The sequence below is a fragment of the Lithobates pipiens genome, unplaced genomic scaffold, assembly GCF_037356315.1.
Source record: "Lithobates pipiens isolate NorthernLeopardFrog02 unplaced genomic scaffold, aLitPip1_a1.2 Scaffold_8, whole genome shotgun sequence".
Classification (NCBI taxonomy): Eukaryota; Metazoa; Chordata; class Amphibia; order Anura; family Ranidae; genus Lithobates; species Lithobates pipiens.
Window position 1 is genome coordinate 489,217,908 of NW_027507903.1, and position 21,263 is coordinate 489,239,170.

At 41.0% G+C, this 21,263-nt stretch overlaps 1 protein-coding gene across 17 annotated transcripts in view; it reads right to left on the minus strand.

The window, feature by feature from the left end:
- Positions 1-3,591: 3,591 nt before the first annotated feature.
- Positions 3,592-21,263, minus strand: part of PPFIBP1 (PPFIB scaffold protein 1) — a 158,227-nt gene continuing 140,555 nt past the window's right edge. For all 17 annotated transcript variants that reach the window (XM_077469028.1, XM_077469024.1, XM_077469027.1 and 14 more), the window contains 8 exons: positions 18,859-18,970; positions 18,415-18,503; positions 12,849-12,971; positions 10,639-10,764; positions 9,895-10,083; positions 9,166-9,345; positions 8,633-8,698; positions 3,592-6,717 (listed from right to left, as the gene is read on the minus strand). In XM_077469028.1, the coding sequence (XP_077325154.1) occupies positions 6,631-6,717; positions 8,633-8,698; positions 9,166-9,345; positions 9,895-10,083; positions 10,639-10,764; positions 12,849-12,971; positions 18,415-18,503; positions 18,859-18,970 (972 nt within the window). In that variant the 3' untranslated portion in view covers positions 3,592-6,630. The remainder of the gene's footprint in view (positions 6,718-8,632; positions 8,699-9,165; positions 9,346-9,894; positions 10,084-10,638; positions 10,765-12,848; positions 12,972-18,414; positions 18,504-18,858; positions 18,971-21,263) is intronic.

Genomic DNA, 21,263 nt, shown 5'->3' on the forward strand with positions numbered 1-21,263 from the left:
CTCTAGGCCCTACAGGGCGGAGGAAAAGGCATCTTCAGTCACGTATACAGGGACTCAGATGTGAGAAGTAGCTGCACCACCATTTTGTTCCAATGACTCACCCTGGCTTGCCCAACTGGTATTTTAGGCGAGGATGCAGTGTGGAGGCACGCCTGGGGGGTGAAATCTTTGGTACCTTTTATGAGGTTTTTTTGGTGTCTTTTTTGGCAGACATAGTCCTAATCACAAAGGGCAGAGGAACTATTTAAATGTGCAAATCGCTGAATAGTCTGACAGAATAATGCCGCTATACAAGTTCAGTCTAATGCTGGAAAAAAAAAAAATGTCCTTCCATATTAGGAATGCTTGTCTTTGCACCCTTACATGCCCCACTGCTCCTGTGTCCGGAGTCTAGCCAGCTTGCCTTCTCCTTGCTGCACAGCCGAGGAGAGACAGCTCCAATATCTCCTCCCTGCCTTTGCGTCCTCTGACATTTAAGTCAGACACACGGCCCTGCGCCTAGGTTCCCCCCCCCCATTTGAATTTTCAAATGTTCCTGCGCGCAGCCTTAGGGTCCTGCAGACCCAACACAAGGGGGGGGGGGGGGGAAGAGGTCTGATTACAGCCAGACCTGTTGAATTAAGAAATCACATAAATAGAAGTGGCAAAGCGAAGCACACTGACAGATCCCAAAGAGCCACACATCATGCCACAATCTAAAAAAAAATTCAAGAACAGATTATAAACAAAGTAATGTACCTATATCGGTCTAGGAAGGGTTTCAAAGTCATTCCTAAGGCTTTGGAACTCCAGTGAACCACAGGGAGAGCCATTGTGCACAAATGGAGAGAACTTGGAAAAATGGTGAACCTTCCCAGGAGTGGCTGACCTACAAAAATGACTCCAAGAGCATGACGACTCATTCAGGTCATAAAAGAACCCAGAACAACATCTAAAGAACTACAGGCCTCACTTGCCTCAGGTAAGGTCAGTGTTCACGATTCAACAATAAGAAAGACTGGGCAAAAATGGCATCCATGGGAGAGTTCCAAGGTCAAAGGCACTGCTGACGACAAAACACAAAGGCTCATCTCACATTTACCTAAAAACATCTAGATTATCCCCAAGACTTTTAGGCAAACATTCTGTGGACTGATGATACAAAGGTAACTTTTTGGAAGGTTTGCGGCCCATTACATCTGACATAAAACGAATACAGCATTTCATAACAAGAACTTCATACTAACAGTCAGACGTGGTGGTGGTAGCGTGATGGTCTGGGGCTGCTTTGCAGCTTCGGGACCTGGACGACTTACCATAAATTGATGGAACCATGAATTCTGAGCTCTACCAGAAAATCCTAAAGTAGAATGTCCGGCCATCAGATCGTGACCTCAAGCTCAAGTACGCAACAGCAAGTCCACCTCTGAATGGTTCAAACAAAGCAAAATTTAGGTTTTGGAGTGGCCTAATCAATGTCTGGACTTAAAGTGGAGTACCACTCAAATATAGAACTTCTACTTTTCAGATTCTTCCCCCCCCCCCCCCTCCGGTGTCACATTTGGCACCTTTCAGGGGGGAGGTGGGAGCAGATACCCGTATAATCCAGGTAATTGCTCCCACTTACGGGCACAGATCACCGCAGGCTCCACGGCAATCTACGCCATGCCCGGCCCTCCTCTGCCCCCTGTGCTGCCTTCTGGAAGAGACACAGGTCCCAGAATATAGCAGGGACCAGAGAGGATGCGCAGCGCGACTTGCGCATTCGCAGCAGGGAACCAGGCTATGAAGTCTCAAGGCTTCACTTCCCGATTCCCTTACCGAAAATGTCGGCGCCTCCACCCGAGAGCCAGATCGGCTTCGGGTGAGGACATTGTGGGCGCCCTGGACAGGTAAGTGTCCATATTTGAAAAATCAGCAGCTGCAGTAATTGTAGCTGCTAAGAAAAAAAAAAAAAGAAGATTGGCGGAACTCCACTTTAAATTCAATTGAGATGCTGTATCATGACCTTACACAGGCCGTTCATGCTGGAAAACCCTCCAATGTGACTGTATTAAAACAATTCTACAAAGAAGAGTGGGCCAAAATTGCTCCACAGCAATGTGAAAGACTCATTGCCAGTTATCACAAATGCTTGATTGAAGTCGTTGCCACCAAGGGTGGCACAACCAGTTATTAGATTATATGCAAAAAAATATAAAACAATCAGAAAAGGTGCAAATACTTTTTCACATAACTGTACATAGCGAGGTGAGGGGGCAATAAACTACTGAAACATTTTTTATCTTGATGATACATTGAATGCATTAAGGTAAAAAATGTAGTTTCAGAATTACAGTACTTTAAGGTGAAACTCTAGGAACATTGTTAATGTGCAACACTTCTGTGCATTTCCTCTGACAAAGATCACAGTACTCCTCCTGACAAGGCCTTCATTTGCTTCTCTCAACAAAAAGTACAGCGCTGTCTTTGTTCATCAACCAGGGTCACCATCTACTTCCTAGACTGAAATACCCACTCAGAGATGACACAATCACATACATCTTGGTACCTGTGCAGTTCTTAGCTGTGTTCAACAATGTCCAACACAAATCAGCCCCTGCTGCAACTTAAACCCTTCATTACAGGGCACTTTCACCACCTTCCTGCCTAGGCCAATTTTCAGCTTTTAGTGCTGTTACTGCCCTTTAAATGACATTTGCGCAGTCATGCAACACTACTCATGAGATGTTTCTAATTTCTTTCATGAAAATAGAACTTTATTTTTGTTGTATTTAATTAGCCCTGGGTTTTTCATTTTTTACTAAACAGAAAAACTAATATTTCGAAAAAACCCAAATCGTTTTTTTCCTTTTCTGTTATAAAATTTTGCGAACAGTTAATTTTCCTCCTTTACTGATGTACACTAATGAGGTGGCACTGATGGTCACTGATTGGCCTTAATAAGTGGCACTGATGAGGGTTGCCCTGATTATCAGTGTAGGTGTCCCTTTCACACTTGCCGGTTACTGGCTCTCCTCTCCTCATGCTTTCACAGTGAGAAAAGGAATGCCAATAACCGGCAAGTGTGTTTACATTGTGATCAGCTGTGATTGGACACAGCTGATTACGTGGTAAAGGGACTTGGTGATTGGCCCTTTATCCTGATCTGTGATAAGCTGTGTCCGAAAGATATCACAGAGCGCATCAGATGCGTGCCGCAGCTGGCGTGCGGGGGACACGGTTCTTGACGTTCATCAATAGGCGTGGTCGCCAAATGGTAAACTTGTTACAGTTGTAGTGCTGCAGTATGATCACTTGGGGAAAGGAGATTGAGGAAATGCTTTCTCCTGACTGCAGCAGACTGATGACATCATCTCAGTCTAGGTAATTTCATTGACTGGTGCCCAAGGAAAAACTTTTCAATGATAAAAGGTGGAGCTTTTCTGAAAAATGATACCGTTCTGTATATTGTGACTTGGCATGATCTTATTCATGCAGACTTGGCAGGATAGCTTTGAGTTCAATTCAAAGGAGAGAACCTTTAGTTTTATTTACTGGCAAGTGATACAGCCAATTTTTTTTTTCTCCAAAAGGAATTTATGACGACACAAACCAAACCCGAGAACGGCATCAAGTTAAACATAAGCCTTTATTAGATCAAATATATAGACTGACACAATGACCATCTGCTGTATATTCTATAACAAAGTCATAGTGTTATATTAACTCTTGCAACAAATTAGAACTCTCAAAAAAAGGCACAAATATCGGGAGGGGTTCCAGCACCTCAGTTCACAGGTCCACAACACCCCAAACCTGGTGCCATTCATAAAATGTATAACTGAGCAAAAATGTTGCTATATGCCGAACAGTGAACACTGGAGCAGGTTTACTCTCAGACAAAAACGCATTTCATTTCTAGCAGCCAATTCTTTATCTGAACATTTTTTTTTAATGCGATTTTAGAAAAACAAATCCTATTGGCTGCTGTGGGTTAGGGGACACTACACTGTAACTACACTTGACTCCACCTTAAAGCCAAACTTCAGGCAATATAAAAGGCTTAAATAATGCAGCTCTGTATTCGTTAAATGTATTTTTTTCCCCCAAACACAAGCAATGCGAGTACCTGAATCAGCCTTTTGCACTCCCTGTACAGCAGATCTCAGACTGGGGGAGAGAGAAGCAGCACGTGGATCCAGTCAATTGTGCTGCACTGCAAGGAGCAGGGTGACAGCAGGAGAGAGCAGAGTGACCCAAGAGATGAGCTCACCAATCTGCTGCTTCTTTCCTCACCCAGTCACAGGCTGAGGGAGGAATGAGACCTATAAATGTTACTGAACTGCAGCAAATAAAATGTAGGTCTCTGGTCCTGCCATACAGGACTGTGTTGTGTGGCAGAGCTGTGCAAATCTCAGGACTGGTTGGACAGGAATACAAACCCTTTGGCATGTAAAACACCTTACATATTTGTGTTTCATTTGTTTCACTGTTTGCCTGGAGTTTCGCTTTAAGCTTTAATAAATAACCCACTTGCGAGAGAGGAGGCAGCTCATAAGCAATTGGACTACAAATCCCAGCATTCCCTGACTGAGCACTCTTGAATATGCAATTCCATGACTCCTGAAAGGATACAAGCTGCTGCTTACACACCCTACCAGTACACATTATATTAGAAAAACTCCCATTAAACCCTCCAGCGCCATTTATCCGCAACGCTTGTGTCAACATTGTGTTATAAATAAAACATACATAAAAATACATAAATATTAGCAAAGGGGTAAATAAAGCCACAACGGAAGAGGACATAAAACATACGGAATTAAGCAGGTTGGCTTTAGAAACAGCTGTGCTAATAAACTTCCTTTTTTCATTTTTTTTTTCATTTTTTATTATTTTTGACAACACTGACAGTACAAAGGAAACCCACCAAAAGGCTCAGCCCTGCCCATTCCAGAATCCAGCTGGGGTGTAAACTGGAATCACATAGAAAATTATAAACGCGTGACCAGAAACATTTTTTTTTTCCAATAAACTTTTTTTTGTATTTTAAATAGAAAACTTTATATAAAAGTAACAGTGTAAATAGGGAAAAATGTTTTGGGCACAAAGAAAAATTTAACGTGACTGCTGCGAAGAAGGAAATTACGAATATGTTTTTCTTTCTCCTAAAATCTGCAAATATATATATTATATATATATATATTATATATATATATATATATATATATATATATATATATATATATATAAAAGTCCAAGTCCACCCAAAACAGATATTTTAGAATCTGGTGGCCATCAGCTGGTTAAATCAACCTCCTTTATTTATTTCTCCAGCAACAAGGGTTCTCAGCTCTGCCTACCTGCTGTGGCTACTGGATTCTCTTTATACATTTTGGCAAATGCAGGCGGAGAGGTGAGACTTAGTCCCAGGAGTTAGTGAGCAGGTGATGCAAGGCATCCATGGCTAAAATTTCAGTTTTGGGTGGGGTTACCCTTTAAATACAAGTTATATTGCAGTAGATGCAGACGTAATTCAATGTAGTTGAACTTTTTAATATATTAACTTGAACAGAACTTAAATATTGTATCAATAAAATCGGTTTTCCTTCAACACTATTCACTACTGATACAGATCCTTTTCCAAACACAATGCAAGTGAAAATGTTTCTTTGCTAAAGGAATCGCACCGTTGGTTGAAAACAATTTTGCATCAAAGGCTTTAACAAGTGACATTTTCCAAAGACAATTACAGATGGAGTATTAACCTCTTATGTGCTACAATTTAAAGTTTTAACCAGACTACAATAGGACCAATGTACAAGTCTCTGCACCATCTTGCTACATTTTAAGGATTTCAAATATTTAGAAACCTCCTCTTTCGAATCCACAACCTTTCTTTCTGGAAAGAGCGACCAAACAAAAAAGTAAAAGTTTAAGAGAAACAAATACTTATTTGTTCATAAAAGATGAAATCCACCCAACAGACACAAAAAAGATCCCGCTCTCTTGGTGGCTCTTTAGGAACCAGGTAGGAAGACCCCCACCCTTACTACTATGAGTGGGGCCACAATCGTTAAAGAGTTTTCCACATATGGAGAGTAAGGTACATGATGCGAGATTTTGCACTGCGCTCCCTCTAGGTAATGAATTTATTTAGTCATGTGACAATGGTAACTCCGCCTACATTTTTTCAGTAATACCAAAGTAGTAGAGGGGACGGGAGTTCTACTTGCTTTTGGTTCCAGAAAAAAACAAACCAAAAAAAAAAAAAAATGGGGGTCAAACTCCGCTTCCCTTCACCCAAAATGGAAGATATGTTTAAGAGTAGAGTGACTCTTTGCAAGTTATGCACAAAATTATTGAAACAACTTGTCAGCAGAACAAATCATCTCATCAGTTTGCCAGCAACGACAGAGAGGTTCGGTCCTAGTGGAGGTGATCGGTCAGATGCTTTTGTGTGGTTTCAGTTAAGTGCAGAATACAGTTACGCAACATCAGAGCTGCACTTTAAAAATGAGGCTCATTTTTGTTACCACTTTAAAGTAAAAGGCACATATGCTTCACTTCTTCCACCTGAACACTGTGAATAAATTCAGTATCAAAAAATGATATATATATATATTTACTTTGACACAAAAAATAAAGTTACAAGTGTTTGCATATTTGTCACATGTTCGAGTCGTCATCTGTAATACTGGTGCATGGCGATCTGGCGGAATAGTCTCTGAACATTTCGTCTTCTTTGAGCATATGCTGCAGAGACAGAGAGGAAGTTGCATGAAAATTAAGAGCCAAATATACCAACTCTTCACCTATATACTTCATATGGAGCAGCCCTGTGCACCTGTTTATCTCTTAAAGCAGAGTTCCACCCAAACGTGGAACTTCCTCTTATCCTAATCCTCCACCCTGACCCCCTCCGGTGCCACATTTTATTATTATTTTTTACCGGTACCCTGTCCCCACTTCCAGGAGACCGAGCCATGGCAAATTCCGTCAGCAGCTCGGCCCCCCCCCCCCTCCCGCCGGGCCAGTGAGAGCTCAGCGTGCTTTGCGCATGCGCAGTAGGGAACCGACCATGCAGCCAAAAGGCTACACTGCCAGGTTCCCTTAGCCGCAATGGCGCAGTAGCACCTGACCAGCTGATGTAAATCAGCTGCGGTGCTGACATCACTGGATTCCAGGACAGTTAAGTGTCCTAATGTTAAAACTCAGCAGCTAATGTATGTGTAGCTGTTGACTTTTAATTTTTAAAGGGGCGGGTGGAACTCCACTTAAATGACCAGCCTACTCAATCTGTAAATGCCCTAAAAACTAGCCCATGCACCTGTGCCCCCTTATGAGTCAACTCTTGCACCTGTATACTTTTACATATCATAACCCTGCTGTAAACCCCCTACAAACCACCCTCTGCCACTTATGTACTCCTTACAGACCACCCCCCCCCCCCCGCATCTGTGTACCCCTTATAGACCATTCCCAACCCCCTGTGCACCCTGGACGGACCAAACCCATGCACCTGTCAAAAACCCCTAGAGACCAACCAATTGCACCCATAAGCCCCTAAAAACCCACCCCCCTCTTCCTCCTCAGCCACCTGTAAACCCCTTGCGGACCCAAACCTCCCCCCCTTCCAGGCACCTGTAAAACCCTTACAGACCAACATCCCCCCAGTCATCCTTAAACCCCTTACCGGAGTGTTTGAAGAAGCCTTAATTTGTACCCAAAATCTACCAATTGCGGGTGCAATGCTTTGCAGGATCCATGTTAAAAATAAATAAAATATTAAATGTAAATTTTTTTACCTGCAAAATCATGTACATACACACCACTGCGCATGTGCCAACTAGCGGCGGCCATTTTGATTATGGGAAAGACCCAAGCTTGCTTTGATTCACATGCCTGTTTGTACTACGGATATTGTAAGTGCAATTCTTATTAAACTTTGCGATTTTAAATTGATTCACACTATGGAGAGCACTCTTTTCTCTTTAGAGTAATGTCGGCACATCCTAATGCCCAGCATATGTTGCAAAATACTATGATACATACTTACATACTGCCTTGCTATGAGCACAGTGAGTGAACCGGAGGTCCTATAGAATTCAGCATATATTTGCAAATGCCTTTTGTAACTTCTCAGTAATGGGGGGGTCATTATTATCCGGTAAGTCCCCACCTTGTCCTCACTGTGGTGATTTACTGGGATTTGGAAGTTTGCCCCTTCTGAGATTACCAGTCACCTGGGATTTTTTTTTTTTTTACCTTGTATGGAACTTTATACTCACTCTTCTGTTTATGTAATCCTTTATTTTTACTTTTAGCACAGACTTTTTTTTAATATCGCCCAATATTTGTGATACTTGTTAAGCGTTGCACTTTGTTTATTCGTTACACTACATAAGGGGCGGTCAATCTCAGCACTCCAGCTGCGGTGAAACTACAAATCCCATCATGCCTTTGCCTCTAGAAATCATGCCTGTGATTGTCAGAGTCATGCAATGTCTCATGGGACTTTCACCACAGCTGGAGGGCCGAGGTTGCCTACCCCTGCACTACATAGTTGTTGATGGATCTAAAGGATACTGTACATTCAGGTTGCAACAGGTAATGTGAGCTTTACGCATTTCCTGGTGGTCTAATTTATTAATCAGCTTTGCACACTTACTGTCAGGTTGTTGATGCCTTCAGAAAATGCCCCAATCTGTCTTACAGTTCCTTCTGAATCTTCCATCTGGAAAAGTATAAAGCAGATTGTTCAAACTACAGCTACACATCGCAAAGTGGATTTAATAATCAACACATGGCAACGCTTCCCAGGTTAAGGAAAGCTGGCACCTTTTTTGACAAACTTTTGATACATTTCAGTTAAAATTGGGCACATACAAATGTTTAAATCAACAGTTTGTCTGCAGTCTGTTTTACTTAATGTGAACTGGTTGGCCATTTTTGATTAAAAGTAAAAAGCCAGTTAAAAAAAAAAAAAAAAAAAAAAAAAAAACGAACAAGGTCAAGCGTTTTCCACAAACTCTGCTAGCTAGAAAGCCCTCTTCCGTGGGCCTCTGTGAAATTATTATTTTTTCATTACTAGCTGTTTGACTTCCTGGTTAACTTCTGCCTTCTCGTCCAATCAAAAAGCCTTGTTGGCCATTGCCACAATGGATAGGAATGCCACAGTACAAGTACACATTCTGAGCATACCTGTTCCAGCCTGTCCAAGTCCTCGTCGTCCAACATCCGGAGGTCCAGGCCGGCCCGGAAAGGTTTGATGATATTGTTGGCAGAATTTAGCCCGAGCTCCATTGGGCACACGTACTCCTCATTTTCTTCTAGTTTCTTTTTCCGCAAAGTTCCAAAATTGCTAAACGCCAGTTTCCTCGGCTATGTGCATAAAGAGAATGAAATAAAATTACACAGAATTGTGATTTTCTTTGGGCAAATCAAGATCTCAAATGGTAGATTTATGGTCAAATATTTTTTGTTTCTTCCACTGGAGCATTTCTAAATAGCAGCCTAAAAAAAAATAGCATTTTGAAAAACTTTAGAAGAATTACTTCCCCCCCCCCCCTTTTCTGTTCTAGGCCTGCAAACCATTATTTAGACATATAAACAGTTTTCTACTCTGATACACTCAGCCCTGCCTTGTATGGGTAGCTCATAAGCAATGAGAGGAGACTGGGAGAAGGTTATATAACCATCTTTTACAAAGTTATGACTTATAATATAAAAAATTCCAATAGAATCATTAAATCTACAGTATATTGCACACCTTGGACAGCCTGAGCACACTGAAGGATGTTGAAGAAAGAAGCATGCAGGGATTATACAGGAGGTTTGCTAAATATCTTGGGATATAGGAGAGGATTTAAATAAATTTGGAGTTTCCCCTTTGATTTCCTGCCTCCATGTGCCAATCTAAAGGGTCCTCACCTTGACCTTGGCTGTTGCGGTCAATAGCACATACTCTGGAGCTGACAATGCTTCCTGTTTCTGCAGCTGTGACTGCTGACCCACCAGGAGGTTGAAGTGGGTGGCCAGATGTCGCCGTAGGAGGGTCTTGTTCGGTGGGATGTTCAGCAATTGTGCCATCGTTTCCACATTAAACCGAGGCTCGAGCACCTGGGAAAAAAAAAAAAAATCACAGATCTAGCAATTTAAAATTTAAAAAACAAAAAAAAAAAAAAAAAAAAAAAAAAAACACAGGATTAAGATGCTCAGTTAGACCTCAAGCATCAGTTTAGAGAATGTGCAAATAGCCTCTCTCTTATTTATATATATATATATATATATATATATATATATATATATATATATATATATATATATATATATATATATATATATATATATATATATATATATACACACACACATATATATATATATATATATATATATATATATATATATATATATATATATATACATACATACATATATATACATACATACATACACACACACACACACACACGCATATACATTATATATAAATATATATATATATATATAAATATATATATATATATATATATATATATATATATATGTGTGTGTGTGTGTGTGCATCTCCTGTATATACACACACACCCACACACTAAAGAGAATCCATCACTTTGCCCATTAGGGCAATCTTTCTGTTGGTTTTCCATGTTACTAATTATCAGTACTTACCATAAGACCACCATGTACTCCGCTACCCCTCAAGTTAGGGGCATATTCCGCTAAATCCACAGAGCGCAGCCACTCCATGACTCGGTGATTAGTCCACTGGGCCACCTCAGATGGTGAAATGTTACTCTATAAAAAGGCCAAACAGAACAAAAATTATCAGTTGTCAGATTTATCTTTAAGAACAAGTATAGGTACTGAAATAGGTTTAGGTACAGTAGGACTCCAGTGCAGGCGATGGAGATGCTGGAAAAGAGAAATAAAACCAGGAGGTGCCTCCAAGTGCAGACTGTTGAACATTTCTGCAAAGGGTGCAAGATTATCCCACATTTGGAAAGATAAAATAGGCACGTCATTAGTCAATGGTGGGAGGAAGGTCAGCATTCATGTTGTAGATGTTAGACCAGCCTCTCAGCTGGATCCAGAAGCCAGCTGTATGAGTACAGGAGCCAAGAGAAAGGGCTGGAATGCTCTTGGAGCACAGCGGCATGACGTCACCGGACTTATGATGCTATACTGAAGATGCGCACTAAGGATAGCTAGTCAGGCTTGCTCCTTTGTCAAGCTACTGGTATGGGACTAAAGATGCCTTTATATATAGTTCTATCATTAACAGATAGCTCCAGCTGAGCGGTGGTTTTAACCTTCATCCCACCGAAAATAGACAAATGATGTTACCAATTTTCTTTAACCAAATGCGAGTTGAACTTACACCCTTTGCGTTGAATAAACGTACAACAGTCTGCACTTAGAGGCGCCTCAGTATACTTTTTCTCTTTTACATGCTTTCTGGAGACCACTTCTGCTCCCCACAAGAGGCTTGCCCTGATCTTCTTACATTCCTGTGCTCCTGTGACTCAATTTCTGGATGGACTTTTTTTTTTCTTCTCTTTTTAACTTTATCCACTGGACTCTGCATATTGATGGTTCTTTGCAATAAGTGGTCGTAATAATTGTGCCATACTTTATTCCTATTTTGATGGAATCAGAGCCAATGAGGGTTACTACAGCCTTGCTTATTGTATTGTGCAGTGTATCAGTCTAACATTAAACATGCTTACAGGAGGGGGAGGAGCACTGAGGTTACGTAATTTATTTGTTGCTGCTTCTTCACTGTCCAATCAGCAAGCGGTTTATAAAGGAAACTCTGAAGTTAGCTGGTCTCCTTTCTTTCTGAGCACCTGCTCAGAGATTACAAGGCTAGCAGGCTGCCACATCACTGTTATGAGGGGCAAACTGAGCTGCCGATAAATTGCTGAGAGGGGGGAGCATGGAAACCCAAGCTGCAGCATCAATGAAGGGAGGAGGGAGCATTGGAAGCTGGGCTGTGGAGTCCCTGCTGGGAGGGAGGAACTGAGCTGCTGAGTAACCGCTGGGAGGGGGCATAGGGAGCTGAGTCACCTTATTCGGAGGGGGCATAGGGAGCTCCTGAAACAAAATACTTTGTGAGATTTGGTCAGTGAGAACTTGTCTAAAAAAAAAAAAAAAAATTTTGTTGAGAACTGAGAAAAAAAAACATTCCCCTTGTACAAGGATTTTATCAAACTTCGTTGCAGATTCCTACATTTTGTTATTCTGAAGAAATCCTTGTGTTTGACTGTATCCATGTGGGAAAGTGAGTCTAACGGGAGTGGTTTCATAATGATCAATCAGCTATGCACTAATGAGGAAAGCTGCAGGCCTGCATCCCTTTAGATGCGATTTCCCATTGAAAGGATCTCACAAAAAATTAGATTTTTTTTACAGGGGATGCTGGAAATATAACTTGTATCTTAGGGCAGATTTATGGGAAAATCAGTGAGCCAATCACACAAGCAGGATATGATGTTTCTAGGGGTCGTTATGTACACAAAACCTCTAGGTAGCCATCTTCCATTTTCAGGAAATTACAGAGCTGCAGATTGAACAGAAAAGGTAATTTTTAAGAACATTCAATTAAAATAGGACTTGTGTCGCAATTGTATATACTTAATTTTATTTTTTTGCAATTTTTTCCCCCTACAAAAGGTGGAGTTACCCTTTAAGAAAATGTAAATATTTGAAAATCCATAGCCTGTCTACAGCTCCAAGTACTAGTGATATCTGTGAGGCCTGATGTATACTATGCCACAGTGGCATAAAAAGGGAAGCATATTTCATTTTTATCTGGTGAGATCTGAATAGTCTGGGAATAATTTGGAAGTCAAGAATCAGCAGATACTGAAGTAGATCACCTCATCGGAGGGTCTCCGGCGCAGACAGTTGGGTTCAAAGCTGTTTATCCGCAGAACCTGTATGGCACGTTTAATACTGAGGTGGTGGAGGACGCTTACAACTTTCAAAGACAGCAAATCATCCTGGGAAAGAAGAAAGACAGACACACATCAATAAAAAATTTTTTAAAAGATGATAAAACTGCACATTAATACGGATGAAGATAGCAAATGTCTCTGAAGTGCAGTTTAGTAAAAATAATTATACAAGAATATCTAGACTATATGGCTAAAAATATATGAACACCTACCCATTTAAGGATTCCTACCAAAAATAATAATGTAGCTCAATAAAACTTCACATAAATGTTCATATGCTGATATTTCAAAAGTAATTTTTAATCCTTCAACTTTCATTAAGATAATCTCTGGTGATCCTGCCATGAAGGTCCTTGTCCAGCCATTCAGGTATTCCCGCGCAAAAGGTTGACACCATTCTGTCCCCTCTGTCTTGTCACATGCTCTCCCTGGTGGAAACATACAAGGGCCGTGCCAACACATATTGCTACCATCAGGAATCTGCTTCAGTGTAATGATGTACTCTACAAACTATATAGCAACCTAGGTCGTCTGTTCTTCCCACCATTGGTGAACATCGCTGCAGTAGCAGACAACTACTCTGAAAGCCTAGCCCAGTTATACAACTCCCTTTCCTGACCAAGAGCTTACAATCTTGTCACTTCTAAGCCCTTGCCCGACTCAACTTAAAGCTGGAATCAGTGGCGTAACTAGAATCTTCAGGGCCCCGGTGCAATAAACCATGAATGCTCCCCCCCCCAACCCCAGCCGGGGCCCTTCCCTTCGAGTCTGGAGGTGGAACTCCAGGGCTCAGTCACAGGTATGACCTTTGTGAGCCCTGAGTTCCGCCACAGGTATCAGTAGTTTATTATTTTTTACAATTTTTTTAGGAGCCCCGTTGGGGGACTTTGGTGAGATACCAGAGGTCTGAACAGACCTCTGATGTTCCACCTTTGAGACAAAGAGGAAGAATGAGGACACAGCCCCGAATCTCCATTGCAGCCTCAGCTACACAGAACTAATTTGCAGGAATAGCTCAGTACAGAGCTTCCTGTCCATCCATAAACTGAAGCATAGTAAAAGCAGATTAGTATATGCCACAGTTATGACTGGACAGTCAGTGATTGGTACAGATTATCGAATCTCAATTCAGAAAACAAAAAAGGGGGCCAATAAATTACACATTCACCGGCCCATTTCCCACTCTCTGTCCTGAGACATCACCAGCAGCAACCAGCAGGAGAGGGGATGGGGAAACCTGTCAGAGCCGACAAGGGGGTCTGGGAACACACGGGCTGGAGAGCACACCTTTCTGGTACTGCTGACCCTCCCCCAACACCCCCCATCATCCAGCCACCCCACCCTGGTACTTCTAGACCGGTCTGTCCGCCAACCTCCCCCCACTGGTACTGCTGTACCTCCCCCCCTCCCCTGGTGTCTAGTGATCCCTGCTGGTACACCCCCCAAATGGATGGGCATTTAGATTTCCTCTGTGTGTTCTACCCCCTTCTCCATCCTGCCAGTCTAGGCCAGTATGGTCTGTAGATGGGGTGCCTGTTCTTAGCAGAGGTGGGGTCCTGGTCCCCAGGGAAGATGGGGTCCCTAGGTAAGACAAGCCTGTGGTGTCCTCCGGGGATCTGACTCTCACAGGGCTGCACTGCATCTGTGTGCTTAAAGCTTGTTTGCCCCCGAGAAGCATGGAGTGCAGTGTGAGCAGCACTGCATGGAGCAGGAGAAGGGGACCCCCCTGATGAACCGGCCGAGGAAACGGGCCATGTGGGGAATTCCCAACTAAACAGCAGCCAGTGGGTTAATCGAGCATGGAGCTCTGCTAGTCACTCCCCACCTCCACCCACCTGTGCGCATGGTGCACTGGTACTCCCAGCCACCTATGCTGCTGCCGGCCATATGTAGAGGGGGGGCTGCACGGGACCCCTGCAGCACAGGACCCAGTCTCGACTCCTGCGCCCCCTATAGTTACACCCCTGGCTGAAAGGCATTTCAGCATAAGGACCTTATCACTGGCAGAAAGTCATGACTTTTGCAGAAATACTTAAGTGGACTTAAAGACATTCTATATACCGGTCTGAGTGACACAGTTAAAGAGCGGGAAGGGTGTCACTGGGTGGAAACACCCTTTCACAAGCTTCCTGCCAAGGTAAGCAATACTATTTGTACTGAGATTAGGCTATTTGTTGGAATAACACCTCAGTAAACACTTCCAGTCGCTGAATCTCAACAGCTAGAACATGGTTCATCTCACCAGATCAGCAATGAGCAAAACTAGGAAGGTTATAAAAATACATATGTAGTGTACAGCAATTAAAAACTTGATCAAAAACTGTTGTTACCAAGTGCAACAACATTACAATGTATCCTAAATAATGCACAAAACGATCTTGGGATAAAGTCCACATAAAAGAGCTGAATAGCCTGTGATTACAAAGTCTACTCGTACCTATGTAGCCATATACACCTTTTTCTTTTTTATTTCTTCTACAGCGCAGCACTTTTTATACATTGATATTTTTACTGATTACACCTTTTAGTGCGTGCGGCTCAATTTTGAAGGCTAGTGCGCAGAATTTTTAAATTTTATAAATTAGGAGGCTTACACATATTTAAGGCCCCATTCACACTTTTGCGACTTGTCAAGTGAATTTGGACTCTAAAGTTGCATGACAAGTCACACCCTATGTTTTTCATTGAGTAATGTTGATATCCGTCGGACTTAAAGTCGCAGTGACTAACCACTTAAGCCCCGGACCAATTTGCAGCCAAAGAACCAAGCCCATTTTTACCATTCGGCACTGCGCCGCTTTAACTGACGATTGTGCGGTCGTGCGACATGGCTCCCAAACAAAATTGGTGTCCTTTTTTACCCACAAATAGAGCTTTATTTTGGGGGTATTTGATCACCTCTGCGATTTTGATTTTTTGTGCTATAAACAAAAATAGAGTGACAATTTTGAAAAAAAAAAATTTTTTTTTCCTTTTTGCTATAATAAATATCCCCCAAAAACATATAAAAAAAACCTTTTTTATCCTCAGTTTAGGCCAATACGTATTCTTCTACATATTTTTGTAAAAAAAAAAAAAAATAAATAATAAAAAAATAAAAATAAAATCGCAATAAGCGATTATTGATTGGTTTGCGCAAAAGTTATCACATTTACAAAATAGGGGAGTTTTATAGCATTTTTATTAATATTTTTTTTACTAGTAATGTCAGCGATCAGCGATTTTTATTGTGACTGCGACATTATGGCGGACACATCGTACATTTTTGGGACAGTTGTCATTTATAAAGCAATCAGTGCTATTTAAATGCACTGATTCCTGTGTAAATGACACTGGCAGTGAAGGAGTTAACCACTAGGGGGTCGTGTAGGTATTATGCATGACGTTATGTGTTTTTTATTGTAGGGGGCGTGGCCTGGCATGTGACATCACTGATCATCCTTCCCTATAAAAGGGAACAGACAATCGGTGACAGCCACACAGGGAAGCACGGGGAGAGGTTTGTTTGCACAGACCTCTCCTCGTTCTTCAGCTCTGTGCCCCGATCGCGGGACACCAGCGGCGATCGGGTCCGATGGTCCCGCGGCCACGGAGCTCAGGACCAGGTCGGAAGCGCACCGCCGGCGGCGCACTCCCGACCCACGGCAATGTACAGGTACGTGCTTGTGCCCAGCTATGCCATTCTGCCGACGTACATCAACATGAGGCGATCCTTAAGTGGTTAAAGTAGTTCCTGCACTACTTTTCTCAGATTTTCATGTGACTTGAGGGCCATAGACTTCAATGTAAACCCTCAAAAATTGCATGAAGGTTGCACCTGCATGATATACATGCGACTTTTAGGCATGCAATTAATTTTGGTCTTGTTTCCTTTATTCGTTTTTGAACAAATTCCAAATTTTCAGAATGATTAGAATTCAAAATGGGTTTTCAACATTTAAGTTTCAATGCTCTATTTGAAGGAGGGCTATTGTATTTTTAGCCAACAGGATAATTATCTGCTTACTCTTTCCCTTTTGATATAGGTTATGTAATCACTCGTAATGATGTCTATCATTTCTTCAATTAAGATTCTTTTGTTACATGTCATTAAGTAATTGGTTCTGAAAAAGTAGAAATGTGAAACGCGTCACCCGTCTTTTTAACATCTTGTGTAACTATTATTGTTGAACCCTTTATGATCAGCTTTATTGATTTTATAGTGTTTTCTATGTATAAATTTTGTAAAATAAATTGATTTAAAAGCATTTGTTTGAATTCCTCTATGGTACTGTGATAATCCGTCATGTTGGTTCTTTGTTTATAAACTCTATATAGGATGAGGTACCCCCATAGTCAACTTGTTAATTTGTTTACATAGAATTCAATTACAATAGGACTTCTGTTGAAAAATGCATTGACCATTCCAAATTCTGTGTAAAGAATAGCTGGCTGTTAAGGTGAGGGCTGGGAAGCAGGCCACCATGTCCCTAACAACCGATGACCCCACTGACAGCTGAATGAAACCAAAAAATGCCGGGAATGAAATATAAAGGAAAAAAACAGCGTGGGCAGTGGTGCCCCCCAAAATCCATGCCAGACCCTTATCCAAGCATGCAACCCGACAGGTCAGAAAAAGGGGGGGGGAACAAACGAGTGCCCCTTTTGATGTCATCGACCCAGCATGCCCTTGGTCAATGACATCACAAGGGGGCTACAAACAGTATATCGGAGCCCTACTGCTGTGAAATGATTGGGGGTGGATCATTGCCATTTAATCTGCATAGGGGCACCAGACAGGGCTGCCACATCTGCATAGGGGCCCCCTTGCTAAATAGTGCCTGGCTGGTGGTTGTCGGGGGTCTGTGAGAGGGGGGGGGCTTATTGGAACATGGGGGCAAGGCGCTTGGGGGGGGGGGGGGAGAGCCCCACATTCTAAAGTATAATATATATATATATATATATATATATATATATATATATATATATATATATATATATATATATATATATATATATATATACACACACACACACACACACACACACACACACACACACACACACACAAATGTATATAATTTATATTTTGTGTAGTGGCAGGCTCCTATATATACACATACATACACAAACCTCCCCCTATATACTGTATGTATGGTTAGATAAATATACTAAATTTTTACTGTTTTGGACTATCAGGTGGAAGTTGTAGACTTTTTTCATGGTTTCCATTTCTCCTTACCTCCTGTTGTAAGTATTGTATGTTTACCTCCACCCCAGCTTAACAAAAAGGGGTGAGAGGTGTTCAGTCATGTGAACAAAGAATTCAGGCAGGGCTGACAACACTGCTTGAGATTTCAGTGCAAAAGAGCTTACTGAATTTCTGGCAGTTCAACAGGAATTTCTGTACTGGCAGCTTTTTTTAAAAGCATGTATTGCAGGGATGTACTTCACATTTTTTTTTTTTGCCCGGACGCACATTTTAAATCTAACCGGTCAGGAAACTTACCACTGTCATATAATGCAGCATTCGTCCATCGACCTTTGCCTCATCAAACTGCGTCTTGTACTGGGGGAGCCCTATATCATCCAGCCACCCTAGAAAACCCAGAGATTATTTTCAATAAGTCACAGTATCAAAAAGGAAAAACAGTTATCTGATGTCTAACAACCTTGGAGCAATGTTCCTCCTTCATTTGTTCTAAATCAAATGGTCATGTCGTCAAAACCGGAAAAACAGGAAACTCCCCAACAGGGACACGTACAAGAAGCAAAACCTAAGAGAAGTGCCACATGCTTAAGACACCCTTAAAATAATTCTTAGGTGGCTCTTCTGTGAAAAGAAAAGGATAGCGTGGGATATGGCCCCACTGAGGTTTTGATATATAGCAGCGTAATGCCAGGATGTCTCCAGGGCATAAAGAATAAAAACATGTCAAATAAAATGACTTACGTGTGACCCACTTGTAGTCCAATTTTCCATAGTTACTGTCATCTTCAGATCCCAGAGACTGTAGAGCCAGCTGGAGCTTCTTCCGATGTAACGGGTGTTTAATACCCAATTCCTAAAGAGATAAGACAGCGATGTTGAAAGAGTGCAAAGTGTTTATTAGGCATGTGCACGGACAAAAAATGGTTTCATTATCGCTTTCGTTTTTTTACAGAAATTCAGGAAATAGAAAATTCGCTAAATTTTCACATTTCGATTTTTCGGATTTCCGCATTTTCGAATTTTCTAATTTTCCGAATTTCGTATTTTTGGATTTCCGAATTTTCGGAATTCGGGAATTCAAAGATTTGAAAGTCCAAAAATTTGAAAATCTGAAAAAAAAGAAAATCTGTTTAAATAACTATTAAATTAACAAGTACGAATTATCTGAAATAACGAATGCCGCATCTAAAGAAATGGAACATAAATAATGAATAATAATAAAAAAGGTTTTATTATTAATAGAGCGTTATTTGGTTAGATGCGGCATTTGTTATTTCAGATAAATTCGTACTCGTTACGTTCACATACAACAGACATATTTGAAAGGGAATTCCAATACCTATAATTTAATAGTTATTATTTAGAATTAAACAGGTTTTCTTTTTTTCTGATTTTTGAATTTACGGACATTCGGAAATCCAAACATTGGAAATTCGGAAATCCAAAAATTGGAAATTCTGAAATTCATAATTTCGCTAATTTTGAAATTCAGAGATTTCGAAAATTTAAAAATTCGTAACGAATGTGTCAAAATTCTTTAAAAAACGTATTTAGAACTAAACGAATTGCACATGTCTAGTGTTTATCATATATGTAAGTTCAATGTTAAACACTTTTTACAAGAAAGAAAAGGCTACAAATTATGACTTCATCACCTACAAAGAGCTAATGTTTAGTTGCTCAGAAAAATCCATTAAAACAGATCTTAACAATAGCAGAGATCTGATTAAACAGATTGCAGAGTAGCTCAGAAAGGGAGACCCTCTCCCAATTTCTGGAATGCAGGGGTTTTCACAATATATGAAAAACTTTTGGAATACGTGAAACCCTTTACTGGCCAACTTCGATTTTTAAAAGTGCAAGCTTTCGATATGTCGTAGATATCCACTTCACATGCAATTCTGTATAAAGCCAAAAAAAAGGGACTTGGTGCGATATAAAACCCAAAACCAAAAATGTAATATATTACAACTTAACAATCATTAGATGTGGTGGCTGCATTTGTTATTTTTTATTTTATTTTTTTTAGGTGTTCTTTCCTCTGATTTCATCTGTGATATAGCCAGTAACACATCTCCTGTATTAGGCTAGGTTCACACCTATACACTTTGCTTTTGATCTGTTTCTGCAGTGCTTTTTGTGGTGCATTTTTGCATATATACGTTTTTGGTGCGTTTCGAATTTTTAATGTTTTTTTTTTGGCTAATTTATTGGGCAGATGTAAAATTGCAAATGGCAGCAAAAACACACTACATGTTGCTCCAGCCCTGTCTCGGGTCCTCATTGTATAGGTCCATCAAATCCAGTGACAAGGGAGCCTGACATGGAGGGAGTGAGTATGACTTTTTTTTTTTTTTTTTAAATAACAAACCATAAATCTTCAGAATCACTTCAAAGGAAAGGTATAGCCAAAGCTTGTTGGCTGGGCTTCTCCTCTGGATCACAGGAATGCAATTTCTTTTACACTCCAGTGACCCGTTTTCAGCAGAGAGCGAGCTGAAGTCCGCTGTCTGCTGATGTCACAGAAGTCTGTCCAGAGTCTGCGTCATCACAACAATGAAAGTTTGGATCTGCCAGGTCCCTGGACCAACACTCGGCTCAGCGAGCCGGTGAGAGCCTGAGCTGGCCGCTCCTCCAAAGCCCAGCGCTCCAGGTGAGCAAGGAGGGGCAGAGCAGAGAGCTGCTGACAGTCTAATTCTCTGCTCCCAAATCTGTCAGAACCGAGGGATCAGCACCGTTTGATCGCTCTGTTTTCAGCGTAGAGGCCCCGGGAGACATATGCAGTATCCATCTAGGCAAGTATGATACTGTAAAAAAACCCCAACCCCATACTTCTCTTTAAGTTAGCCAATAAAGGATATCACTTGAACTCCAAACCATTTGCATTAATTCATGGTTAACACAGGATGATTGTATACTAATACAAAGTCAACATAAAAAATACATATGAGGCAATTATATAAAAAAATGAAACATGTTGGAGTTAAATCCCAGCCTAAGAATTTTTATTTTTGAAGAGTGTGGAAGAGTTCAAGCTGAACTTCGAGCACAAATAATTTAAATTCAAAAATAATCACCAATATTCACAAAGGATATACAGTGGGGCAAAAAAAGTATTTAGTCAGTCACCAATTGTGCAAGTTCTC